We start from the raw sequence: 25,469 nt of genomic DNA on the forward strand, positions 1-25,469 counted from the left end.
CGAGGAGTGGGATAATATAAATTGGAAGATCTCAAACATAGTTTGACAGTTCTTTAATAATATTTAACATACAGTGAAACTCATACATGCAGAAGTAACTATTTTCTTCATCTCTGCTATTTGCCAATCACACATCATTTATGCGTGTCACAAACTATTTTCCTCAGTATAAAATTTATAGTTGCAATGTATAGTACCATTGATGTATTTTTTACTGGTATATATTTTGATTTATGGGGCTGTTTTAACAGCGAGTTTATATATTGATCTGTAGGAACGAAAGAAGACGTCCCAAACTTCGGCACCGTGGAATACTGGTTCCAATTAAGAGTTCCCGTGGACCAAGCAATTCGCCTTTATCGAGAGCGGGCGAAGGCTTTGGGATATATGACATCAAATTTTAAGGGGCCAGCGCAAAGGCCATGGGTAAGCTTGTTTGACTTTAGGACACTTTTATGACACAGAAATTGTATCATATTCTTTCTATGTCATGCTTTAAACTGAAATTATTTTCTTTCACAGCCATCAAGTGGCTTTTTCTAAGTTTTTATTTTGAAATAATCATAGACTTGCAGGAAGCAGCAAAAAATAGAACAGAGAAGTCCTGTGTACCCTTCACACAGCTGGTCCCAGTTGTAAGGTCCTACAGAGCTACAGGACAATATCAAAACCAGGAAGTGGACATTGTACAACACTATTAACTAGGCTACAGACCTCATTCAGATTTTCCCGTTTTTACATGTGTCGGGGAGGAGGAGTTCTGTACAGTTGATCGTGTGTATATGTTCACGGAACTACCACCACAAGTAAGACACAACCCTTCCATCACCTCACAGGAGCCCATCCCTGTGCTGCCCAGGGCACTGGAGAAACAGAACAGCCTTCCGGTCATCACACATCGAGTGCCTGTCCTTACACTCCCCACTGTGAAGGAAATACGTGCCTATTATTGGGCTACAAAATGAGTATGCTCGCTGAGAACTGGACGTTTAAATGCAGTCCCTTAGGTTCAAACTGTGTTTCATGGAGTCTTAATGGCCATATTTCCAAAAGAAGGAATGTCACGATCCAATGAATGCAGAAAGGGCTGAATTGAGCAAAGTTAAATAGAATGTTTGACTTTAGGACGTCTCGTGTGTAACGTGAGTCTCAAGAGGAAGCATAAAGTCTGAGTCATGTGGAGTTACAAAGGGATAGGATGTCATAGAAACACTGTAGAATGTCTGCTCAGGTCTTAACTATCTTTCTTCATTTGGAACTGCCCTCACTCCCAGTCCGTAGGCTGGGCTCCCAGTGTCAAGCTTTATGTTTGGTGATCCTGTTCTCTCCTATTCACCATCCAATTATAACTAACTAGAGGCCCACTGCATGAAATTTGTGCACAGGGGGTCCCCTCAGCCCAACCTGCACCCTCTCCAATTATGGACCCCTCAGGGGATGTCCGACTGCTGGTTTAGGCCGGATCCCGGGGATCGGGCCTAAACTGGCAGTCGGACATCCCTCTCACAATCCGGGACCGCTGGCTCCTAACTGCTCACCTGCCTGCCTGCCTGATCACCCCTAACTGCCCCCCTTGCCAGCCTGGTCTCCCCCAACAGCCCGCACCCCCCACCAGCCTGGTCTCCCCCAACAACCCCCCCCTGCTGGCCTGGTCGCCCCCAACTGCCCCTGCTGGCCTGGTTGCCCACACAGCCTGCTGTTCAGTCATTTGGTCTCCCCTCACTAACCCCCTGCCAGCCTGGTCGCCCCACGCAGCCTGCTGTTCAGTCGTTTGGTCGTCCCTCATTAACCCCCCTGCCGGCCTTGTTGCTCCACGCAGCCTGCTGTTTGGTCATTACTGTTACTGTGACAGCGTCCCAGACAATTTGCATATTCCTCTATTATTAGTATAGATGATTTAGGAATATCCACCTGACTCCAGTTCATCCAGTCAGATTCTGCTTCCTGAGATCAAGAGAAAGCAAGACTCTCCATGCCTGGAACAGGCAAAATTAGGAGCTTCTACCATGTGAGCCAGCAAAGGAAAGAGAAAGGGTCTGGAGAGGAATGAGCAAGCACACCGAGAAATGGAAACTGGACGGAGAGTCCATCCCGGTGGCTTCCGTCCTGTTTCCTTCCTAAGGCCCAGTCGCCTTCCCGCTACAACAGTGGTCCATGAAATAGCCCTTTAGCCTTATGGGAAAGTCTTTTTTAATTGTCATATTTGCTAGTTGGAATTAGTTCCTGTAACTTTCAATTAAAGAACCATTACTAATATAACACTGATTACCAAACTTAAGAAAGAATGGCACCCCTTCCCAGAGATCATCTTTCTGGACACACTTGGGAAGTGCTGTTGTGGAAAAGGGAACTAGAAATGGAAAGACCAGATTGCTTATGTAGTTTTATAGTTTAAAGTTTTTTAGACTCCCCGTTGCTGGCTTGAATGTATCATTTACAATTGGAATTCAGCTTCTGTGGGTGGACTTGGGAAAGATGTGGAGCTTTGTCAATCGTTCCACTCGGCCTTGTATAGCTGAAAGCAGCATTGCGAGTCCCTTCTCGGTTCCCCTCTCCACACCGCCAGGCATCTCCACGGAGGCACTGGGGACCGGTTCTGTTCTCTTCTCCAGTCAGTTCTCTAGTCAGGGTCCCAGAAGCTCAGTCCAGACTCAGCACTACAGTGAAAGAGGGTTCTTGTGGGAGGTAGAGATTCCCCAACACGAGCCTGAGCAGGCATGGAAACAACGCTAGCATTTCTTTGTCCCAGATCACAGCAGTCAGTGCAGTTGTTTGCTAACATGCCTGGCACTGGCTGCCTGAGCCAAAGGGGCCGGAGAGCAGTTTCTAGCTCTGCCTAGTAAGTCCTTTTGCTCATCTGTCTTCTGGAATGGCCCCCAATCCTAGCTTTTCATTCTCTCCAAAGCATATCTCTGATCCTGCTCTCTAGTTCTTAATAGCAGTTATACTTTGATATACTGGTTAATCTTGACCTCAGGTATCTGCTTCCCAAACCCCATTGGTTCAGGATGAGGGCCAACCCAAATACAACAAAGTTATCTTTCTTGGTGCGGCCATCAAGTTCATTGGACTCTCACTTAAGACTGGGATATAAACAAATGGCTGGCATGATCAGAGGATTAGCTCTTAATAAAATTGTGAAATAGAGAACGTTGGTCTTTGGACCCATCTGCTCACTTGACTCAGTTATCAAATAGAATTAAAGAACATCAGATTAACTTTTTCTTGATTTTAACAGCAATCTCTACAGGTATGTTCAGTCTTCTATGTTAGTTGCTAATAGCATAGGATCATCTGTTCACACATATTCCAGTGAATATTGGTTTTGAATAAGAATCGGGAATCTTTTACTGAGAAATTCAATATGAAGTGAAAATATGCAGGTTTTTGTCCATTTACAGAATCATTTGGTTTGGGGGTTGGCAGCTGCTGTGTACCGGTTTATTGTATATTTACTGTAATGTAAATATGTATGTTTTTCCAGCTAAGTCAACCAGCACCCAAAACGGCTCAGCTCAGTTGTACTGATTGCGCAGACGGCAACTTAAATGAACTTCATATTACAGTGAGATGTTGCAACCAGCTGCAGGCCCGAGCGAGCCACCTTCAGCCACACCCATATGTTGTGTACAAGTTTTTTGATTTTGCAGACCATGACACGGCCATCATTCCCAGTAGCAGTGATCCACAGTTTGATGATCATGTGTGTTTCCCAGTGCCGATGAGTGTGGACTTGGATCGATACCTTAAGTCAGAGTCTCTGAGCTTTTATGTGTTTGATGATAGTGACACCCAGGAGGATATGTACATAGGAAAAGTCAGTGTGCCCCTGATTTCATTGGCACATGACAGGTGCATCTCAGGTAAGCCCATTTCTTAATCTGTGAAACTGTAAAAACAAACCTAAATTATACTTTAGTGTTTTGGGTATGTTGTTCTGTGTAATTAATCTTCCTAACCGTCTCAAATCATCTTTGGGCCTATAACATTATATTGTTTGAGTGATTTTTTTTTTTAGTAGTTATTCCAAGAATTAAAATATTTATTTTAGCTTACCACAATCTACTAAAAATTAATACTAACAATTCCATTAAAATATAGAAGGTCTGCTCCAATATAATTTTATTCCCTCCCCCCTTCTGTGTGCTGGTTGTCATACTTATGTATATAGTATGCCTATATCTGTTTAAAAAACCAATAATATAATGTTACTAGAGGCCCAGTACACAAAATTCGTGCACTGGCAGGGGCCCTAGCAGCTGCTGGCCGCCGGTGGGGGCCTCCCACCCTCCCTTCTCCCGGCCGGCCCCGCCTCCTGGTCAAACTCCTGGACAACCTCCCTGTTGAGGAGACAATTTGCATACTACGCTTTTATTATATAGGATAATTACTGCTTACATAACCTTATATTGTTTAAAGAAATTGAGAGAAGAGAGAATATACATAATTATAGGAGACTTTTTTATATTAAGCTATGTTTTTTACCATTTCTTATGTTCTTTATTTCTTCCTCAACTGTCTGGTGTCACTTCCTTTCTCCAATATACCTTCATTTCTCCCAGTCCTTTGAGCTGTTATTTTTACTTTTTGTCTTTTTACAAGTCCAACAATATAATTTTATAATTATTGTTTTATGCAGTTGTCTTTTAAATCAGTTAAGAGAAGAAATTAGGAAAAAATATATCTATACTTTTAATTACCTTGATTGGTCTATTCCTTTGTGTTGATTTGAGTTGCTATTTGGTCTCACTTCCTTTCAGCCTAAAGAACTTTTAATATGCCTTGTAAGTCAGGTCTGCTGGAAACAAATTCTCTCAATCATTGATATGTGGGAATGTCTTTATTTTACTTTTGCTTTTTGAAGGAAAGTCTTGCTGGATACATTATTCTTGGTCATCAGTTATTTTTTTTCTTAACGCACTTTGAGTACATCAGATAACTGACTTCTGTTGAGAAGTCAGCTATTGATGTTATTATGGCTCCCTGGTACTGGATGCTGTTATGAAGACTCTCTCCTCTTTTTTTTTTTTTTGGCTTTCAGCATTTCAACTATGATGTCTCCAGGTATTGATCCCTTTGTGCTTACCCTGCGTGGAATTTGTTGAGCTTCTTTATGTGTAGGGTATTGTTATGTACCTAATTTGGGGAGTTTTTTGTCATGACTTCTTGAATTATTTTTTGCCCTTTTTTTCTTCTTCTTGGACTCCCATTACATATAAGTTCATATGTTTAATGGTGTCCCGCAGGTCTCTGAGGCTCTGTTCATTTCTCTTCATTTTTCCCCTTCAAATTGGGTAATCTCTGCTGGACAACCTTCAGGTTTACTGATTCTTTCTTCTGCCAGCTCAAATCTCCTATTGAGCCCATCTACTGAATTTTTTTCATTTCAGTAATTGTACTCTTCAACTCCAGCATTTCTCCTTAGTTCTCTTTTTAAAAATAACGTCTATATCTTTATTATATTCTCTATTTTATAGATCATTGTAACCACACTTTCCTTTAATTCTTTAAATATGGTTTCTTTCAGTTCTTGGAACATAGTTATAATAGCTACTCTGAGGTCTCTGTCTGCTAAGTCTAACATCTGGACACCCTCAGAAAGCCTCTACTGTTGGCTTTCTGGACCCCCCTCCCGGCCCCCCGCCCCGCCCCCGTGTTAACATCACACCCTCCAGTTTCTTTGTGTGTCTCTCTTTTTTCCCTGCCCCTAAAACTGGACATCGAGGATACTATATTGTAGCAACTCTGGATTCCAACTTTCCCACTCCCTGGGGTGATTGCCGTTGCTGATTTTGTTTGTTTGGCCAGCCTGTTCTGACTCTTCCTGTTCTTACTGAGGTTCAATAGATTTCCTTGAATAAGTGCTTCTCAATTTGTTGTATACCTTTGATCAATTCCCAGAGGCCTTAAATGGTTGTTTTTGATCCTTTTGTCCAGTTTTATTACTGATTTTTATGGAAAAGATTTATTTACTGAGCTCTTCACTCAGCCATTCTAGAAGTCTCACCTGTACCTACAATAGAAGTTTATCACCTCCCTATGTCCTACCTGTATCCTTCTGTTCTATCTAAAGTCTAGAGTTGTTTTGTTCTTTCCTTCCCAGCCAGCCATTAAAAGACATGTCATACACTTGTGGACAAAGTAAAGGATACCTCTAAACAAAAGTTATGCTTGAAATATAGGTTTATTTTCTTCAAGTCAGGGATTTTTCCTACTGAACAATTTAGTATAATGATTAAAATTTGGACTCAATATTACAGATATAGGTAATTACTGCTATATGTTTTGGATGGTTTATCTTATGGACTTTTTTTTTCTGTGGTACTATTAACTTGGAGTAATTTAACAAATCCCAATAAAATATTTAAAATTATAATAAAACTACATAGTAATATAAAGATTTCTTTAGATATACCAATTATTTGGAATTTTGAAGTTTAATATATTTTTCTATAGAGACAAGTCTTTTGCAGGAATATTCAAATCAAAATGAAGGTTCATAGTGAGCTATAACCCAGATAATGTCTTGGAGGAATGCTAAGAATTTTGAATAATTTCTGAATTTCATTTCAGTGGATTAAAATATTTATAAGTTAATTTTCTCAACTCTGAATCAGTATTTCTTTGAGGCCTTAACTTCTGAATGCAGTCTACTCAAGAAGTGAACCTATCACATGTCCTTTTGTCTTTATTTTATTCTCTAAGTAATTTGGGTTGTGAGTACAAGCCAAAATTATGTTTTTTAGGTTGTGGGTAGTTCACTTTAAGTATTCTGGCAGTAAAACTTTACTTTAGCATTAATTAAAGTTATTTATTTTGTGGTTTCACAGGAATATTTGAGCTAACAGATCATAAAAAGCATCCTGCAGGAACCATTCATGTCATATTGAAGTGGAAATTTGCCTACCTCCCACCAAGTGAATGCATAACATCCGAAGACCTAGGAACTGTCATACACAAAGAAGAGTCCGAAGCTGTTCAAAGACTTCCTCCGGCCCCCTCTGTGAGCACCTTGTCTGTAGTGAGTAACAGTGACTTTGAATTTCTCACAAAACTGAATAGACACAGAAGCAGAACAAATAGCTGAATCCTTATCTAAGGTGGATGTTCCTCACATTCAGTTTGCCATACTGTTCAATCTTAGGCACCAACACCCAAACCAAGACAGCGTTTAACAGCTGTGGGGAAGAAGGTGTCTTTCGTGGCTGATATCACACCACATCGGAATTCTGTAAGTAGCAAACACTGAGCATGGGAAATAAATGCTATAGATGTAGTATACCCTACCTGATTTAAAGGAAAATTGGGTGAATAAAATGCTTCTTTTTTCCTTTAAGATGTTAGGTCTGTAACTTGGCATTGTGTATAAGTATTAACTCTTCTTACTCTTTGATCTGAATCATGATACATCCACTCAATGTAATATTATGTTGTCACTGAGTTTGCTTTTTCTTTAAAAAAATGGTTGATGTGGCCCATCTGGTGTGGTTCAGTGGTTGAGCATCAACCTATGAACCAGGAGGTCACGGTTAGATTCCCGGTCAGGGCACTTGCCTGGGTTGCAGGCTCGATCCCCGATGAGGGGCACCCAGGAGGCAGCCAATCCACGATTCTCTCTCATCATTGAGGTTTCTATCTCTCTCCCTCTCCCTTCCACTCTGAAATCAATAAAAACAGTTTTTTAAATGGTCATGATAACTATTGCATTGTTGTGAGGTTGAATTAAGGCAATACATTGGAGAATACTTTATGTACTGATTACCATAGTTCAGTATCCTATCTGTAAAAGAGGCACTGCCTAGATTATTATAGTATGTATCAGGGCAAAAATCAGTCAGCAAATAATTACAACTCCTGTGGCTCTGGATATTATATATTTTAAAGGATTATTTCTACTCTATATTCCATTGGCTTAATTCAGTTTATTTTTCTTTCTCCTGCTTAAAAAAAAAAATTATGCTTACCTGAAGTTTCATATTTGGAGAAAATTTTATGTTACAATGTTAATTTTTTTAATGTAGCAGGATATGTTATATTTACAATATAATTATCACTATATAACCAAAACTTTTATTTGCATTAAAAATCAATTATAAAGAAATAGAACTATAACTGGTTATCCTATATAATAAAAGCCTAATATGCTAAGTGTCTGATCGGCCGTTCAACCAACCAAAGCATAATACGCTAATGATATGGTAAGGCCACTCAACTGCTTGCGATGATGTGCACTGACCACCAGGGGGCAGACAGTCAACCAGTCGGCCAGTGGCTATGACATGCACTGACGACCAGGGGGAAGACGCTCTGACCGGTAGGTGAGCTTGATGCTGGTGTCTGGCTGATTGGGACTGAGCGAGATGGGCCGGACACACCCTGGAGCCCTCCTGTGGTCCCTTCCAGGCTGGCCAACCTCCTGTGTCCCTTCCTGGCCCCAATCATACACCAGTGGGGTCCCTTGGCCTGGCCTGCGCCCTCTCGCAATCCGGGACCCCTTGGGGGATGTCAGAGAGCTGGTTTTGGCCTGATCCCGCAGGCCAGGCCAGGGACCCCACTGGTGCATGAATTTGTTCACCAGGCCTCTAGTTAATAGATATTATCATTGAATAATGGGAATGTGGATTTATATTAATTTCTATTATGTCTTCTTGTTTAGCTTTCACAATTTCTATATTGGGCATGTTTCCCTTTAAAATAGCCAAAATGATAGCCCTGGCAGGGTAGCTCAGTTGCTTAGAGCATCATCCCCATACCGCAAGGTTGTGTGTTTGATCCCCAGTCAAAGCACATACAAGATCAACCAAGGAATGCCTACATAAGTGGAACAACTGGTTGATATTCTCTCTCTCTCTCTCTCTCTCTCTCTCTCTCTCTCTTTCTCTTAAATCAATAAAAAAATTTTGTTAATTATAAACTATATTTTAACAATAGACATCAGTTTATGAACCATGGAAAAATGGTTGACTATAAATTGATAGAAAGTACATACCTAATCCAGCATATACAACTTTTAATTACATGAGTAATGTATAAATATCTTTAAAATGTTAGAAAATAAAAACAGCACTATACAATTTTCCCAAATCTGCATATCAGAGATAGAATTTTGATGAAGTTTCTTTCATACTTTTTTCCATGGAAATATATACACACATTTGTTTGTTTGCAAATTTATCGTTTAACAAAACAGTGTACACGTATATATATTGTTGTAGTTAACTACCTTTTTCACTCAACACTATGTTGTGCACTCTCTTTAGTGTCAGTAAGTACAGGTCTAGATGAGTAGGTCTTTCATGGTCACATAAAACTGGCATTTGGATGTACCACATGTGATGGAATTAATGCCCTATTGAACATTTGCATTGTTTTCACTTTTTTGAGATTATAATCAATGCTTTGATGAAATACACTTGTAGTCCTTTTTTTTAATGTTTTTATTGATTTCAGAGAGGAAGGGAGAGGGAGAGGGAGAGAGAAACATCAATGATGAGAGAGAATCATTGATAGGCTGCCTCTTGCATGCCCCCTCTCAGGGATCCAGCTCGCAATCCAGGCCTGTGCCTTGACCGGGAATCAAACCATGACCTCCTGGTTCATGGACCGACACTCAACCACTGAGCCACACCAGCGGCTAGTTCTTAAATTGTATATACGTATATATACCATGAAGACTATCAGTCACGTTACTGAAATGCACTATTTCATTGCCCTAATGGGAGCTACTATATGTGCTCCTCATTTTATTAGTGTTCTTATATATATAACACATGTACATTTGTATGTAAAAGTCTTAGGGTGATCTGGGATTTAGTAACAATCCTAAATAACACGGTCATGTGTTCACATGAACGTAGGAGATGGAGACGTCCCCTCCTCCCGAGGACAGGAGGGACCTTTCGCCAGAAATGGAGGTCACACCAGAAACGGATGTTAGTACGCCGACGGCTTCACATGTTTTCCAGGTATGTCTTTGTATTAAAATTACTTCAAAAGGCTGAATTTGGTTCTTAAAGACTTTGTCTTTGTAGTGACATGGATCAGGAAATTATAGCATTGATCTAATCTTTATATATTCTTCCTTGGAAAGCAAAGATAAAGATACATGACAAGTGTAATGGCTACCATTATACTCTTAGCATAATGTGAAATAGATATGTGAAGTAATGTAAACATTTATTTTGAAATTGATGTATTTTTCATTCTTAGTTTATAATTAGGTTTTCATTTATCTGTATATTTTTATTTGAACAACTTAAGCAATTATTTTCAAATGCATCATATATATAGCATGTCTGTATATTTAAGACTCAAGTTATTATTCAAGTGCTTCAGCAGAAATGCTGCAACTATGATCTAATCAGTGATAAAAATATCAGCGTGCTCTCCTTTCTCCAGGCGCCTCAAGAAAGCCGCGTGGGTCAGGGGAGAGAGCACACTGGGAACGCGCAGCCAGAGAACGGGGGGGACGTGTCCCTGCTGTCCCAGGGCCAGATCGCACAGCCAAGTACGACTTCTTCCGAAGACGAAACAGAAATCACCGAGGAACTGGAGCCGGAAGGTGACTGGTTTTTGAATTGACGGTATTTGTTGAAGTCTTAGCTTGAGTTAACAGTGTGCCTCGTAGACTTCACTGCACAGTGGAGCTCCTTCATGACACCTGTTCCTCGACAGAAGCGATGGCTGTGGGTCAGTCTCGTCAGCTGTGCCAGGTGTCATGGCATCTCTCTCACTTGCACTGGGGGCCCCAGCAGATGCGAGTGTCATTGCTGGCCACGCCCCCAGTTGGCATATTTGGTGGCTTTAGATTCTCTTTGGGTTCCGGGCTGTCCTCTGGGTCATTCTGGAGGACTTGACTTTTTTAAAAATTAAAAGTAGGAACTCAGACCAAAAAAAAGACAGCTTACAATATGATTTAACTTGTATAAATATGTCGAAAAGGCAAATTAATCTATGACAGAAATGTTCAAGCTGTTGCCTGGGGAAGGGCCAGTGGGAAGAGATGAGGAAGGGCAGAGATTGCAGAAAGGCATGAGGGAACTTTTGGGGGGATGGCTATGTGTGTAATCTTCATTGTGGTGATGCTTTCACGGGATTATATCTGTAAAAATATCAGACTTTGCACTTTAAATGGGTGTGGTTTATCAGATGTCAATTTTACCATAATAAAGTTGTAAAACATTTTAAAATGTTTTTAAGTAGTAAGAATAACTTGATTCTTACACAATATTATTGGTTGGAAAACATCTATTACCCTGTCCTCTTTAAAAATTATTTTTTAAATTCATATTAAAACAAGCTATATTTTTATTTCCTTTGTTTCTACTAAAACTAAACATGGAATTTTTCAATCATTTTCCTTTTTCTAAAATGTAATATAAATATCTTTGCTACTAAAAGAGGTTCAGATATGATTATCATATTGTTCTTTTAAGGTTGTCCTTATAATGTGTGCTCACTTCTCTCCATTTCAAAGGTATAAAGGTAACTGGTTTAACAGATTTAAACTGCTGAAATTTTATTTTGTAACAGATGAGGAAGACAGATCAGCTTCTGACAGTGATGAGTGTATCATTCCAGAACCTGTCTCCAAGAATATCCCGCAGGTCAGTAACTGATGCCAATTAGAAATGTGCCGAAATGAAGTTCTTTTCCTCCATAGTATTTCAGTCTTCCTATGTGAACACCTTGAGGCAAAAACACTGCATCATCATAATCTTATTCGAGGCTCATCTCGTATTAAGAAAACTTCACTTACAGTTTCATTATGTAATGCTGTAGCATCCAAGCATTATTTTTGCTTCCATGTTAAGAGCACCTAAATCCAGTAGCTTCAAAAGGTACTTCTTAAAAACAGTTGACTTTCCTGACTTCTTTTCAGAACCATTGTACAAGGATGCATTAAATCAAACCTGAACTTGAAAGAATTCAAAATGTGAGATGGCTTTTAAAACTAAAATCATGGGTAAATGTGAATTTATAGACTCTTCATATCTAAGAATGTCTATTGATAAACTGTTAAAGTTATTTCATTTCTGCTAAACAGTAGTATATAAATTGTTTTTTCTTATTTTTTCTGGGAAAGTAACTTGTATTACTTTGCTACAGCTTCCCACAGCTTCACTACCATCCTAAAATGTGGTTTCCCATCATGGTTTTATATCTCAAATGTGTGGGCATCACTTAAAGCCAGCATCTGCTCTATGCGGTGATTTATGCTCAGAAGCCATTAGTCAGCTCCCATGTGCATTTAAAAATTCCACCTTTAGTAGAAGGTCCTGACCAGTATCTTATGTTAATAAGTGAAATTTAGTGTTTTTCAAGTTCATATCAAATATAATAAAATAAGATACTCTACATACAGAGGAATGGAACTCAAGAGGTCATCATAATGGAGAAATGTAGCATTTTTTAGTGATTATACCAGGGTTTCTGTGTGCTGCTTTAGCAAGTCATTTAATATGAGTCATGGAACTTTTTTCTTTAAAGATTGCCAAAGTGGTACAGAGAAGTCCTGCTATACACGTCACTCGGTATCGCCGATTACATGTATACATATGTATGTATGTGTTTATATGCACACATTCTTACATACTAGTACATAGATGCAATAGGTGCAGGAATCATTCCACTTGGCCCCTAAGTTCTTCAGAGCAGTAACGAAATACTGTTACCAACCTACACTTCTCCTTGAACGGTTGTGGCTGTCCCAGTGGCATCGCTCACGGCGTTTCCCGGCCTGGTCAGGAGCCAGTCCCGACCACACAGCACAGTTAGCCTCCTGCCCCGTTCGCCCCCTCAGTCCATAACGGTTCCTCAGCCTTTCCTGCTGGTCTTTCCCGGCACCGACATGGCTAAGGGCACAGGCCGTCCATGTTGTAGAGCATCCCTCAGTCTGGGTGTGGGTGGCGTTTCCCCCGCTCGGTGCAGGTTGTGCTGTGGTAGGAACGCGTCGGAAGCCAGGCTGCGTCCTCTCAGGGCAGCGTGTCCGCAGGCACAGGGTGGGTGTGGTCTGATTCTTGAGGCTGTCAGCCTTGGCTGAGGTATTGGGTCATAAAACCTTCTTCAGCTGAACAGTATTTGTGGCTCAACGGCCTCTGAAGTCTCCTCTTTAAGGACTGCGTCCGGCAGAAATCGCAGGGCAGCGGAGGATCTCTCCTCGGAAGGAAGGTGTCCCGAATGGCTACCGGGGCTAAGCACATCCTGTGCAGTCTGTCCCTTCATTCTCACGATTCTTCACTCGCCAGCGTCTCCTGTGTCATAAAAGAAGCCATCTCTGGCCCCAAAGAATTCACAGTCTGCGGGGAAGCACAGTGGCAAGCGCTTGGTGGCAGCACTGGGAGCGTGGATGCAGGTGCTGGGGGAGCACTCGGGGGCCTAACTCAGCACGGGGACCCCCATCAGGGTGACTTCCTCAGGCCGGGAAGCTGGGCCCAAGTGTGGACGGCGATCAGCAGTTGGTGAAAGCCGAGGAGGGTCATTGGAGGCTGAAGGGACAGAAGCAGGGGATTTGAGAGAGCGCGGAGCATGGCTCCTGGGAAGTCAGTGTGGTCTCAGGAGGGGCTGGGCCCGCGCTCACGTGGGGCGCCCTGGAGTGTACCCACAGGCAGGCCTGAGCAGAGCATGGGGCCTCTCCGGGGCGAGGCCTGCTCTGGGGATTCCTGAGGGAGGAGGAGGATCCCTCGTTGACTAAATGACATCTAATGAGCATTTACTCCGTGCCAAGCCTTGCTCTCCAGACCAGGAATAACGCCGTGAATAAGAGAAGTTCGTTTTTTTGATCTTGTGGAGTTTACACTCCTGAATTGCATTTAAAAAGATCCGGCTATCTAATGTAAAGAATAGACTAGAGGCACAAGACTAGTTAGGAGTAATTAGATAGCCCTGCTCTGTGGTTAACCCCACTTTATAGATTCTTTTAATTGCCTGTACCCTAATAATATCACAACATTGAGACTAGAGGTAGTGTTCTAGATAAATGTCATCCATGCCAATTCAGCCGTGAACTGGAATTACCTCCTACCCTGTGTAAGCAATTTAAGATCATTCAGGGTGTTTTTTTCATGTTATAGAATCTGACCGCCCATAGTTATTTCTTAGAAATGTTGATCCTTAAAAGGAATCTAACAGATTTCCCAGGACTTGGACACATGACTTGCTCCTTCCTCTCTCCGTGTCTGTGATGTATAATTAATCACAGATTACTTCATTTTGTTTCATTTCATTTACAACATTTATGAGCTTCACTTTGTCAGAATGAAACGCCTGTCCCCTCCCTTCCTTTCCAACGGGGCGTAATGAGTGGGGGCATCTTTATCAGCAGCCGCGGAGCCTTGTGCTGGATTAAATCACGTCATTAGCATAATGTGCCACCCAGTTTGCCCCATCTCTTCCTTTCCAGGACATCAAAGTGGCACAGATACCAGTGTAATTGGGCCGTGCTGGCCTGTCAGGTCCCGTCAGCCTCACGGCCGCCGCTGCTGCTAAAAGGCTTCGAGGCATGATCATTAATTGGGGGCTGGCAGCGTGTCTGAGAAATGTGAAACTTTGGACATTTCTCCATCAATATTTTATTAATTTGAATAACCAGAAGTTAACAGGATCAATTTGGTGTATAATACATTGATTAAAAGCCTTGCTTTAGATCCTCACAATAGCTATCAAAACTGAAACTTTGCATCTGTCATGGCATTTGGGAAAAAATGAACGCTCCTTCTTTCACACGACTTCCGGTTTTACGTGTAAGCCAGGCAGCTTCCCGTTCTCACAGCTAAAGGTGCTGCCGTCGGCTCACAGGCTCGGACAGGGAGCCCACAGGTGAGGGCGGGCTCTTCTGTGCCGTGTGTTCACAGATTGTTCTCTCCGCTTCCACTAGAGCGAGCGGTTTTGTAAAAGCTGCCGCGTGCAGTTGGGCTGAGTTGCAATCTGCCCCCCATCCCTGGACAGCAGGTTGTCCCGAACAATCGAGCAGCAAGGCTGGTCAGCAAAGTATGCTCTAAAGCTTTGAAAGGCAGGGTGCACACCGTCACTCACTTGGAGAATTCATGTATTAAAAACGACTCAATCTCTTCAGAATCAATTATGACATCCCCTCGGCGGGTAGAATAAGCCCTTCCCATGTGTGACATGTCCTAAGCTAGATAGAGGAGGTTTGAGTAAATGAAGCGTCCAGTTACCTTCCTGATGGTAATTACTTTCAGAGCTATTTTTTTATTGCCCGGCTGGTGTGTCTCAGAGGTTGAGCATCGACCTGTGAACCAGGAGGTGGAGGTTCGATTCCCGGTCAGGGCACATGCCCGGGTTGCAGGCTCAAACCCCAGTGGGGGGCGTGCAGGAGGCAGCCAGTCCATGATTCTCTCTCATCAGTGATGCTTCTATCTCTCCCTCCCTCTCTGAAATCAATAAAAATGTATTTTTTTAAAGATTTTTTTATGTTTTGCAACTTTGCTATCTTTGACTAATGAACCATGGACTTCTCTCCGTAGTAATATACTCTAATCCTTTTAACACATGCATAGCTCTACCAGTTATTTAAATGAGCCCCGTTTGATGAACGCTTAGGTTTCTATTCGTTTTTGCAAATACAGACATTTCCGGTTAAAATGTTGTGTATAGGTAACATTTGACAGATATCACCTGAGAATTTGTGGGAGCTGTCGCTTCTTGGTCTCCCCGGCCCCCTGACTAATGAACGAGAGACCGTGAGCCCGGGGCCAGCAGTCTGTGTTCCCTCCCCTGTCAGGCCATTGTGGGTGACAGTGAGGCCTGGGAAGCACTCCTCGAGGGAGCGGCGGTGCTGCCCACGTGGCTGCCCACTACAGTGACCACGGGAGCATTTTATGTTATTTCCTTGAATATGTTTTCATTGATGTCAGAGAGGAAGGGAGAAGGAGAGAGAGAGAAACATCAATGATGAGAGAGAATCATGGATCGGCTGCCTCCTGCATGCCCCACACTGGGGATCGAGCCTGCAACCCAGGCATGTGCCCTGACCGGGAATCAAACCCAGGACCTCCTGGTTCATAGGTCGATGCTGAACCACTGAGCCACGCCGGCCAGGCTAGGGAGCATCTTTAAATGCCAGGGCCCCATCTCCACTAGATCAGTTGAGTCAGAATTTTGCTTAAAGCTCCCCAAGTGGCACTATGTGCAGCCAAAGCCGGGCACCGTGGCATCTTCCGCAGTGACCGGGAGTGGGCAGCACAGCACTCATCTGAAATGGGGGCAGGATGTAGATGCCCCCTTCCTGCATGTGGCACTGCCACAGGAGCAGTCAGTGAGGGGCACGTGGCGTATCCCTCAGGTGTGTGAGGACAGAGCACACATCCCAGCCATTGCGTTAGGCCGGGCGGTGAGAGCTTCGGAAACGCTGCCGGGGTGTCAGGAGACAGTCACACTGTCCCCGAAAACCAGCACCATTTAATCTCCTTGCGGGTGTTTCGGTATTTATTTGGTCAATATAGTATCCTTTAAGGGGACACACCAGAAAAGGTTGGCTACTGCCACTGATGAACACGGGGTTTGTTTTGTTTTGTTTGTAAAAACAGTATTACCTCGACAGTTGGCATTTTTGTTTACTCTTATTTCTCCCAAAGAGCTATTATTTTGAGAAAAAAACACACAAAGACTTTTCTAGCAAAACTTCTGAAGAGTCAACCTGATTCCTAAGAAGAGGAAGCTTCGCAGCCTAGAGTGACGTCCAGGGCCCTTTGAGTCTCTGCAGTGACTCCGCCCACCCCGCCTGAAGCTCTGCCAGTGCCTCGGGGAGGGGGTTTGGACCAGCTGTTTGAGCTTCACTTAGAGCCACCGTGGCTGTGCTACCCAGTGCTCGGCAGGACTAGAAACAGGTGGCACCATTTCGCTGCAGCAGCCCGTCGAGCATCACCTCCTGTGCCCAGTTGTCTCTGTGGCTCTGTTACCGGTGCCACGTCCCACACACAGCAGCTCCTGTCGGCCGGCTGTGCTGCATTTATTTACGCGCGCGCGCGCGCGCGCGCGCACACACACACACACACACACACACACGCGTACATAAACCATTGTTAAGGTGATAAAAGTAGTGCCGTGTAAATTCATGTGACCATTGGGAAGTGATTTGCTGATCCTATAAAACTGAATCTTATACCTATCACCCAGCAGTTCTTCTAGAGAATCACTCACATACACAAGAAAACGTAAAAGGATATTCAATGCAACCTTGTTTATAATAGCAACAAATTGTAAGTGACTCAATCGCTCCTCAGTAGAGAAATAAATGGACTATAGACTATATATGCAATATAAATGGAACTCTATACAAAAGTTACATGAGTTAGATTTTAATTATAAACATGCATACATCTCAAAAAATATGGTATTGAGGGGGAGAACAAAATTGCAGAATGATGAATAGAGGATGGTACCACTAGCATAAAATCTAGAAACAAAGCAATACTATATGTTGCCTCTGTGTATACACATATGCAGTGGGAAACATAAAAGCATGTTTGGGAATGATGCACACCAGTGTCAGGCTAGGGGTTAGCTCTGGGGGAAAGGAATTGGGAGGGGAGGACTTTATCTGTGTCGGAAATATTTTATTCTCCAAAAATAGCAACAAAAAGGTTTTAATCAGCTGCAGCAAAATGGTAACATCTGCTTAAGATGCCGAGTACTTGACTATGCCACATTATCTTCTATGCTTCATAATTTAAACGGTTACAGGAATATTTATTCCTCATAGAAATTTAGAATGAAATAAAACTCACACGCAGTCTCACCATAGTGAGGCCTAAATCTAACTGACGGAAACAGATTGCAAGCCCTTCATCTGGGCTGTTCCCTGCTAAGCGCCCGTGTCTAAGGCTGTCCCGTTGAGCTAGTTTTTAGAGCCCTATGCATCCAGCTCCGTGGCTGCCGTGCTGGGTGACAGGACAGGAAGACTTCGGCACGATCTTCTAAGTACAACATAAAAGTCTGAGCACGCGTCTAAACGCCCAAGTGAGCCCTGCGGAAAAACACGCCTACGATGTGAACTCGCATCCGGCAGGAAGCAGAGGGCCCTGAGCCAGAGGGCAGCTGGGAACCACAGCTCTCTTCCCTGCAAGGAATACCAGCTGTCATCACATTCTCCATCGTCCAGTCACGTGACGTGGAGTCCACCTACACAGACAACTCGGAGTACCTCGCATGCAGTTCTTATTTGAGCGACTTCGGTGACTGTTCATCGCGCCCAGAATTCCGAAACGCTGTTCGCACGTGCCGATGCTGACGTCCTGCTAACCAGGGGGCTAACGGGGCGGTGGTGAGCAACACAGACCCCCCCCTCCCCCCCCCCCCGAGTGGCCTCATTACCTGGTCGCAGGCCTTCGCACACACAGGAACGAAACACAACGGGAAACGCCTGGAGCCCGCACCCTCTGTGTCGGAAGGTGCGGGCCCCGTGGAGCTCTGCCCCGCCGTGCGGCCCTCGTAGCTGAGCCCGTGTTACTGCGCGTCTGTCTGAGAAGGCTTAGCTTCCGCAGCTTCACGAATTTCTGGCACTATACGAACGACACTTTGAATATGAGAAGATACCCAGCCTTTCTTGACTCTATCCCTTTAAGTCTTTATTGAGAGCCTACTATGTGCCAGATCCCGGGGAGGATGTTGAACAGCAGATGAGTAAGATGCTCCCGGCGTCCGAGAGCTCACAGAATAGAGAGAGGCCGGTGTGTAAACGATTCCGTGCAGGACATGGGGACCGGAAGTGCGGTGAGGGCCCCGCAGGAGCAGCCGGCCCTCGGAGGTCAGCAGTGTCTCTCAGAGGAGAGCCTGCGGTCCAGGCCTCGGGTGAGTGGAATTTCGTCCGATGGAGAAGATTCCAGGTGCAAGAGCTGAGCACTGTAAACAGCACACAGGCTGGGGGAAGGGCTAGAGTGTAGGGTAGTAGAAAGGTTTGCAAGCAGAGGGCGGTGTCTGGTTTGTTTTGAGAGAGAGAAGAGTTGAGGCTGTGGGCAGGGGATTAGGAGGAGTGCCCCGCCTCGCTCGCAGCCTGCCCTGCGCAGATCCGCTCATTCACTGAGTGTGCGCTGCAGGCCACACCAGTGACACAGTGTAGAGCAGGTTCACCGTGTCACTGAGCTCACTGTCTCGCACTGCCCACCTTTCTGCTTATAGAGCTCAACCGCTCCTCTTGTCTGACACCGTCTGTCTCCCCTCCTTGTTCTATGGGATTTCAGCTTTCTAATACTAGAAGCTGCTGGGTTAGCGCCTCCCTCAGATCAGATGAGAACGTAAAGAAGTTTATCTAGAGAGAAAACTGAGAGAAGAAATTGCACCTTTTGTCTTTATATCCCCAGTAGCTGACACAATGTTCCCAATATCTTGAGCTTTTGATAATTCAGTGGATAGATGACTGAGATACTTGGGAAGTGAAATGGACGGGAGTGGGTGAGCTAGAGGATGTGGTGGGCGTGGGAAACGGAGGGGGCAGGAATGGCTCCAGGACCTTCTGGCTGCCGTGACCAGGTGGATGGATGGTGAGCTCACCTGAGACAGGAATAGAGGGTGAATGAGACGGAGAGGAGAGGGGAGGAGAGAGCTCATTTCTGACTCTAAGTTGGAGTTGTCTGTTACGCTGCTGGGCATGCTGCTTGCTCTTCAAAACCTTCATCTATAGTCCACTTGCACGTTTGGTTCACAGCGGCAGGATGTGACCAGAATTGTCCCAATGTTGAAAAATAAGCTGGCTCGCCCCATTGGCCAAAACTTCTAATATTTGGAAAATTCTTCGCTCAGAGCATGCTTCCCTAGATATATACTGTTTGGAACTTATCCGTTTTGGATTTATTTTAAGTTGATTCATGTAGCGTCAAAGGAACAAAGAAATGGCAACTAATAACTCCTGACAGTAACATTAGAGAATTAAAAAGGACATATGATTGAAGTAATCAGGCTCGCGAGGGGAGGGGGGAAAAAAAAAAACAGAACCAGAAAGAAGATGGCATCATATAAAGAACTTGTAAGGTCTTTTATCCCTTTGGATAATATGGGGGGGTTTCTGGCTTTGTTGTTTGTTTGTGTGTTTGACTGTGATCCAAGTATCATCTCTCACTTGGAATTATTTTTGTGTTTCTCCTTAACTCATTCTTATAATACTGCAGGTTTTCATATGGAGATTGCACAGTTGATATGTTATTAACAAAATAAGCATTTAGGTAAATTTGAGTCCTCTGCTACTTAAAGTTCATTTGTCTCTTCATTGGGTTCTGTGATGAACAGTTTTAAATTCCTATCTTCATAGTGTGTGGAAATAACCACATGTACCTCTTTTGCTTTTGTTATGGCTGGGTTTTGTTTTTAATTCTTTTGTGCAGAGGCAGGAAGGTTTTATAAGACATGTTATTATAACAATTCTAAGTTGGTCCCCTTGCAAGTTATGTAAAAGGCTTAACCAGAATTGTAGAATGTGTTCGTGTGTGGTATGTTGACCGCCCAATACATTTTAAGGAGAAAATAACATCATTTAAAATAGGTTTTTTACCATGTTCGTCTCCAGCAAGCAGAGAAGGCTGCCCTCGAGTGAGATGAGACAATAGAGCCACCTTCATTTCTCAGGCCCGTGAATGGAGCGGCTCGGTGATTAGTGGAACCAAGTAGCCTTCCCGGGCATTCATCTCCCTGTCCCGAGATTTGAATATGAAAAGCATATTCAAGTCAAAGACCATCACTCTAATGACACTGGGCAGTCATTTGATTTATTAGGTTTTAGAAGAAATTTCCCTTTAAATATTTCATCACCCTCTGCTAATCCTGGCGATATTGCCAGCTGCAGCCTGTCCTGCATTAGCGGGCACAGAGGGGGCGGAGCGTTCCCCGTCATCTGGTACAATCGCCGTGAATCCACTGAATAATAAAATCACCTCAGTGAAATATTCAGATTTGGGTTCTTAGTTAAAGTGCCTTAGAACACATCATAAAAGAAAATGTCCTTTGGAAGAAGGGGGTAAAATTACTCATCAAATATCGAGGGGGTTGAGCAGCAATGGGAATTGTTCTTTATGAGGATATTTTTACAGTAGCGTTTCAATGTGGTTAATTATATTGTATGCTTTGCAATATCTCAGTCATCACGGTGGTAAATTTACCCACTGACATATTTAACAATAAATTTCTGAACGTTGGTCCCATAAACAGGTCTTATCTTCGGGAGTTTCTAATTACAACCCGAAGTTCTATCATTTTCGGGAGCATGTCTTCGGGTTTAGTGAAGGGGAATCGGGAGCAAATGTAAAGCTACAACAAACATTTGACTGAGGCATGATCTTGGCGTGATCTCATTTTTAAGTCCTCGTCTATTATTTGTTCTAAATCATTACTCCGGGAAACTGGTGTGCCTGGCACCAAAATCTATTCAATAAGAATTGATGTGCGAATTACGCTATCAAACAAATACCTATTTTACTTGTTAATTCTGTAAAAATGGCATACAATAAATTGTGAGAAAATGTGTTAAACTGGGGAAAAATGTTCCTTTGTTTGAAAACTACTTATTGAGTGAAATATGTTACAGCGGAGCCTATGAGAGAGTGAGCGGTAGGCTCCGCTCTAGTTGATATGGACTCATAGAGCTGCACGCATTAGCATAAGAGCTATAAACTATTCAACAGGCTTTGATCTCTGAGCAGCCGGAACTCCCCGGTCCTGAGGTGAGCTGAGCAGTGATAAGCATGCGCTTCATGGCAGGTTTGAAACCAGGCCAGCAATGCTTGTCATCGGAAAGCAGTCAGAGATGAAGACCTCACCGCGCCCCTCCCGAGAGGCGCCGGGCGGGTGCTTCCAGCCGCACGTGGGAACCGGGGCTGTGGGACACTGTTCACGTCCAACCCCGGGCAGGGTCTCTCCCGTCTCTCTGTCGGGAAGAATCTGCCACGTGTGACTAAATACTAGTGCGCAGTCCCTCCCAAAAGGCAGCCCGTCGGCCTTCGTGTTTGATTTCAAATCAATAGCAAAAGGGAGGACAGGGTTTTTGACTCGTCTGTTTTATTTGCTTCTTTGTTTCTCTCTCTCCCTCTTTGAACAGACATCAGAGAAGATCCGGATCGAGATCATCGCTCTGAGCCTCAGTGACCCTCGAGTGACCGCGGATGACACGGTCCAGCGGCTCTTCGTGGAGTTCCGGCTCTGCGGCCTCCCTGCCGAGGAGACGCCCGTGTCGCTGCCCAAGCCCCGGAGGGGGCACTGGGTCCACTACAACTACAGCCACGGTGGGTGCGGCTCGGGGGCCACGGAGCGGGAGCCAGGAGGACGCCCCGTTCTCACTCCTCATACAAATCCCAGCCGTCTTGGCAGAGTGAATTCATGAAAGTCCCGTCCGTTGCCCTGGCCGGGCGGCTCAGTTGGTTGGAGCATCGTCCCCTCCACCAAAAGGTTGCGGGTTTGATTGGAGGTCAGGGCACTGACCCAGGTTGCGGATTCGATCCCCAGTCAGGGCGTGTACGGGAGGCAACCGATGGACGTTTCTCTCTCCCTCTCGCCCTTCCTTTGTCAAACTTATCCTTGGGTGAGGATTAAAAGAAATTTTTTAAGACAGATCTGTAGCATAAGGATAAAAAAGTTGGCCGAACCGGTTTGGCTCAGTGGATGGAGCGTCGGCCTGCGGACTGAAGGGTCCCAGGTTCGATTCCGGTCAAGGGCATGTACCTGGGTTGCGGGCACATCCCCAGTGGGAGATGTGCAAGAGGCAGCTGATCGATGTTTCTCTCTCATCGATGTTTCTAACTCTCTATCTCTCTTCCTTCCTCTCTGTAAAAAATCAATAAGATATATTTAGAAAAAAAAAAAGGATAAAAAAGTTGCAGTAGAATTGAAGAAAATGTTGAAGTAATACTAAAGTTAAAATGAAAGCAGTGGGAAAACAATGTTGCTAGATGTTCCTGCTATCTCATAGTATCATTTAAAAAATCCCACCTAGGTCTAAAATTGAATTTCATAGAAAAATACTGTATTTCAATGTAGTCGTTTTTTAATCATACGGATTTGAATAGTGCAGTGGCCTCATTTCTTCAACCTTCCTGATGAATGTGACCACGTAGACGTTGTCACAATATCTGTGTGTGTCTCTCCCGTGCATGTGTCTCTCCCAGTGTCTAGGTGTTCGGGATTTTAATCCAGTGGCATAAGTGCCTACATGATCTTTCCTCATTTAGCCCACACATCCATGTTTAGAAGCAGGCAGGTTTTCTCTTAATTCAGGGCTTTATCTATCTGCTAGTTGCCATGTACGCCTACTAAACCAGTGCAGACCCAATAGGCCACTTGTAAATTCTTCTGTCAGCCAACTTGAAGATGTTTTTAAAATGGCTTGGCGGCGTACAAGTGGGGAGGTGTGAGAAACGTCAGGCCAGGCTGCCATGAGCCGGAAGTGGAACTGCTGTCCCCTGTGGGAACACACACAGTGCAGCAGCGGACGGAACCTCGCAGCGACGTTGCCTGCGCTGTGGCCTGAACGCACTCCAGAGGGAGCTGTGCGTGAGGCCTGTGTCAGCACAAAGTGAGAAGGTGGGACTGGTGGTCCCCAGGACTATCCGGAGCCTAATTCCGTCTTTTTTGAGAGGGGTTAGTAGCCGTTTCCCCTACACACACACAAATCTGTCTTCTTTGGGCTACCGACACTGAGAAAACATTGCTAGACCAAGGGAGCAAGAACAAAGCAATTGGATGGCGTTGCCCTTGGAAACGTTGCTGAGAAAGCAAGAGAATCGTTTGGAAGAAGGTGAGAGTAATGTCGGTCGGAAGAATGTTGTCTGGGCCGGATAAAGCCTTCCAGGGAATGGACAGTGGGGGAGAAGAGAATGAAGGTGCCCCCTGTTTTTCTGAGACGTGTACAGATCATTGAGGTCCCCGGGCTCTGAGCATTGAACAGTCTACCTGGTGGGACATGAAGGTTCATTCAGGACATGAAGAGGACGCAGAGCTTCAGACTGTGTTGCTGACGGGAGGAGAGACTTGGCAAAGCAAGGATTGGAGGTGATGACTCCACACAGTGACTGTTGAGATTCAAGGTCATTAAGCCATCTGCATCTCTTACTGCTGCCACGTGACACGAGGGAGGATGCAAGGACCTCTCCTGCCCGCAGAAGGAGGGTTGCTTTTGATGGTGGAGCGTTCAGAACCCACCCAAGTGTTTGGACTGCTGGGTTGTATCTTTCTGACGCATATGCTTTCGGTATGCGTTGTCCAAATCTAGCCAGTCCTAAACAAAGGTGATGTCCGGTGGAAATGAAAGGTAAATAGCTTAACTTGTAGGAGTTCTGACATTTTTCATAAGTGCCAGCATTTCTTTCTAAAGGATGCATTTGAATTTTGGAAATTTTAGATCTTTTAAAAATATATTTTTCATTGATTTCAGAGAGGAAGGGCGAGGGAGAGAGAGAGAGAGAGAGAGAAAGATGAATGATGAGGGAGAATCACTGATTGGCTGCCTCCTGCACGCCCCCCACTGGGCATCGAGCCCACAGCCGGACCCGGGCCCTGACCGGGAATTGACAGGGCGCACACGGGCCTGCGGGGCCTGCCATCGCCGCACCTGGCTGTTCAGGGTTGACTCCGGCTTCCAGAGCTGCTCACGCCTCCCAGGCGCACCGGGAGGCGCCGTGGCTCGTCTCGGGAAACGGGCGCTTAGGCAGCACAGGGTGGGCCTAGTGTGGCGAGATTCCGAGTGACTTCCTGTGTGGACGGTTTGTTTTTTGTTGGGTTTTTTATTTATTTATTTTTTTTGTACAGTGATCTACGTGGATAAAGAAAACAACCAAGCGAAGAGAGACGTCTTAAAAGCCATCCTGCGCCAACAAGAGACGCCTAACAGGAGGTACAGGACGCGTTCTGAGGGGCTGGTGGTTTGCACAGAGGGACTCCCGGGAGCTCCGTGGGGTGCGGAAGGCACGGGGTGCGGACAGAGAGCACGTGGGTCTCTCTGGGTCTCTCACCCTGGAAAGCGCCCTGCCTGTGGCGCTGTGAAGACCAAGCCTGCACCGTGCGTGTGAGGCATCCATTGCCGCTGCGGTAACTGTCGGGAGCCAGCGGTGCTGGCACGGCCGGGCCCTCTGCCGCCACTGGCTTCGGTAGAACTTCTCGTTCCATCGCTTACCAGCTGTGTGACCGCGGACAGGTGACCTAACCGCCCTGTGCCTCGTTCCTGCAGCTGTGAAATGGAGATAACGTACGTTCAATGGAGAGACCAGGCCTGGCAGGCAGTTAAGCAATAAGTGTGGATGCTATCAGCAGTGATATCAATATTACTATTTTAACAGTTCATCAGCCTTTCCGACTAATTCTTATCTTGCCATCACGGGTAATAATTCACTGTTTCGTGGTCTTTCATGCCTGGGGGCAAATTTGAACGGGACATTTTCCAGTTCTGGTTCAGTAGAGAAACGATACACTTGTCCAAGGTCACACCGCTGAGAAGCAGGAAGGCAGAAATTTGGACTCGGAAAGGGTGCCGTTAG

General features: G+C 44.5%; 1 protein-coding gene across 5 annotated transcripts in view; it reads left to right on the forward strand.

The window, feature by feature from the left end:
• RPGRIP1L (RPGRIP1 like) overlaps positions 1 to 25,469 on the forward strand; it is a 75,855-nt gene that overhangs the window by 44,983 nt on the left and 5,403 nt on the right. For 4 of the 5 annotated variants that reach the window (XM_070398982.1, XM_070398983.1, XM_070398984.1 and 1 more), the window contains 9 exons: positions 275 to 426; positions 3,485 to 3,863; positions 6,831 to 7,021; positions 7,145 to 7,231; positions 9,858 to 9,965; positions 10,399 to 10,561; positions 11,533 to 11,606; positions 22,043 to 22,226; positions 24,745 to 24,829. In XM_070398982.1, coding sequence (XP_070255083.1) covers positions 275 to 426; positions 3,485 to 3,863; positions 6,831 to 7,021; positions 7,145 to 7,231; positions 9,858 to 9,965; positions 10,399 to 10,561; positions 11,533 to 11,606; positions 22,043 to 22,226; positions 24,745 to 24,829 — 1,423 coding nt within the window. The remainder of the gene's footprint in view (positions 1 to 274; positions 427 to 3,484; positions 3,864 to 6,830; positions 7,022 to 7,144; positions 7,232 to 9,857; positions 9,966 to 10,398; positions 10,562 to 11,532; positions 11,607 to 22,042; positions 22,227 to 24,744; positions 24,830 to 25,469) is intronic. The other variant, XM_070398985.1, reaches the window with a different exon arrangement.

The sequence above is a fragment of the Myotis yumanensis genome, unplaced genomic scaffold (genome assembly GCF_028538775.1).
Source record: "Myotis yumanensis isolate MYYU_CA2020_CCGP unplaced genomic scaffold, mMyoYum1.0.hap1 SCAF_18, whole genome shotgun sequence".
In the NCBI taxonomy this organism is placed as follows: Eukaryota; Metazoa; Chordata; class Mammalia; order Chiroptera; family Vespertilionidae; genus Myotis; species Myotis yumanensis.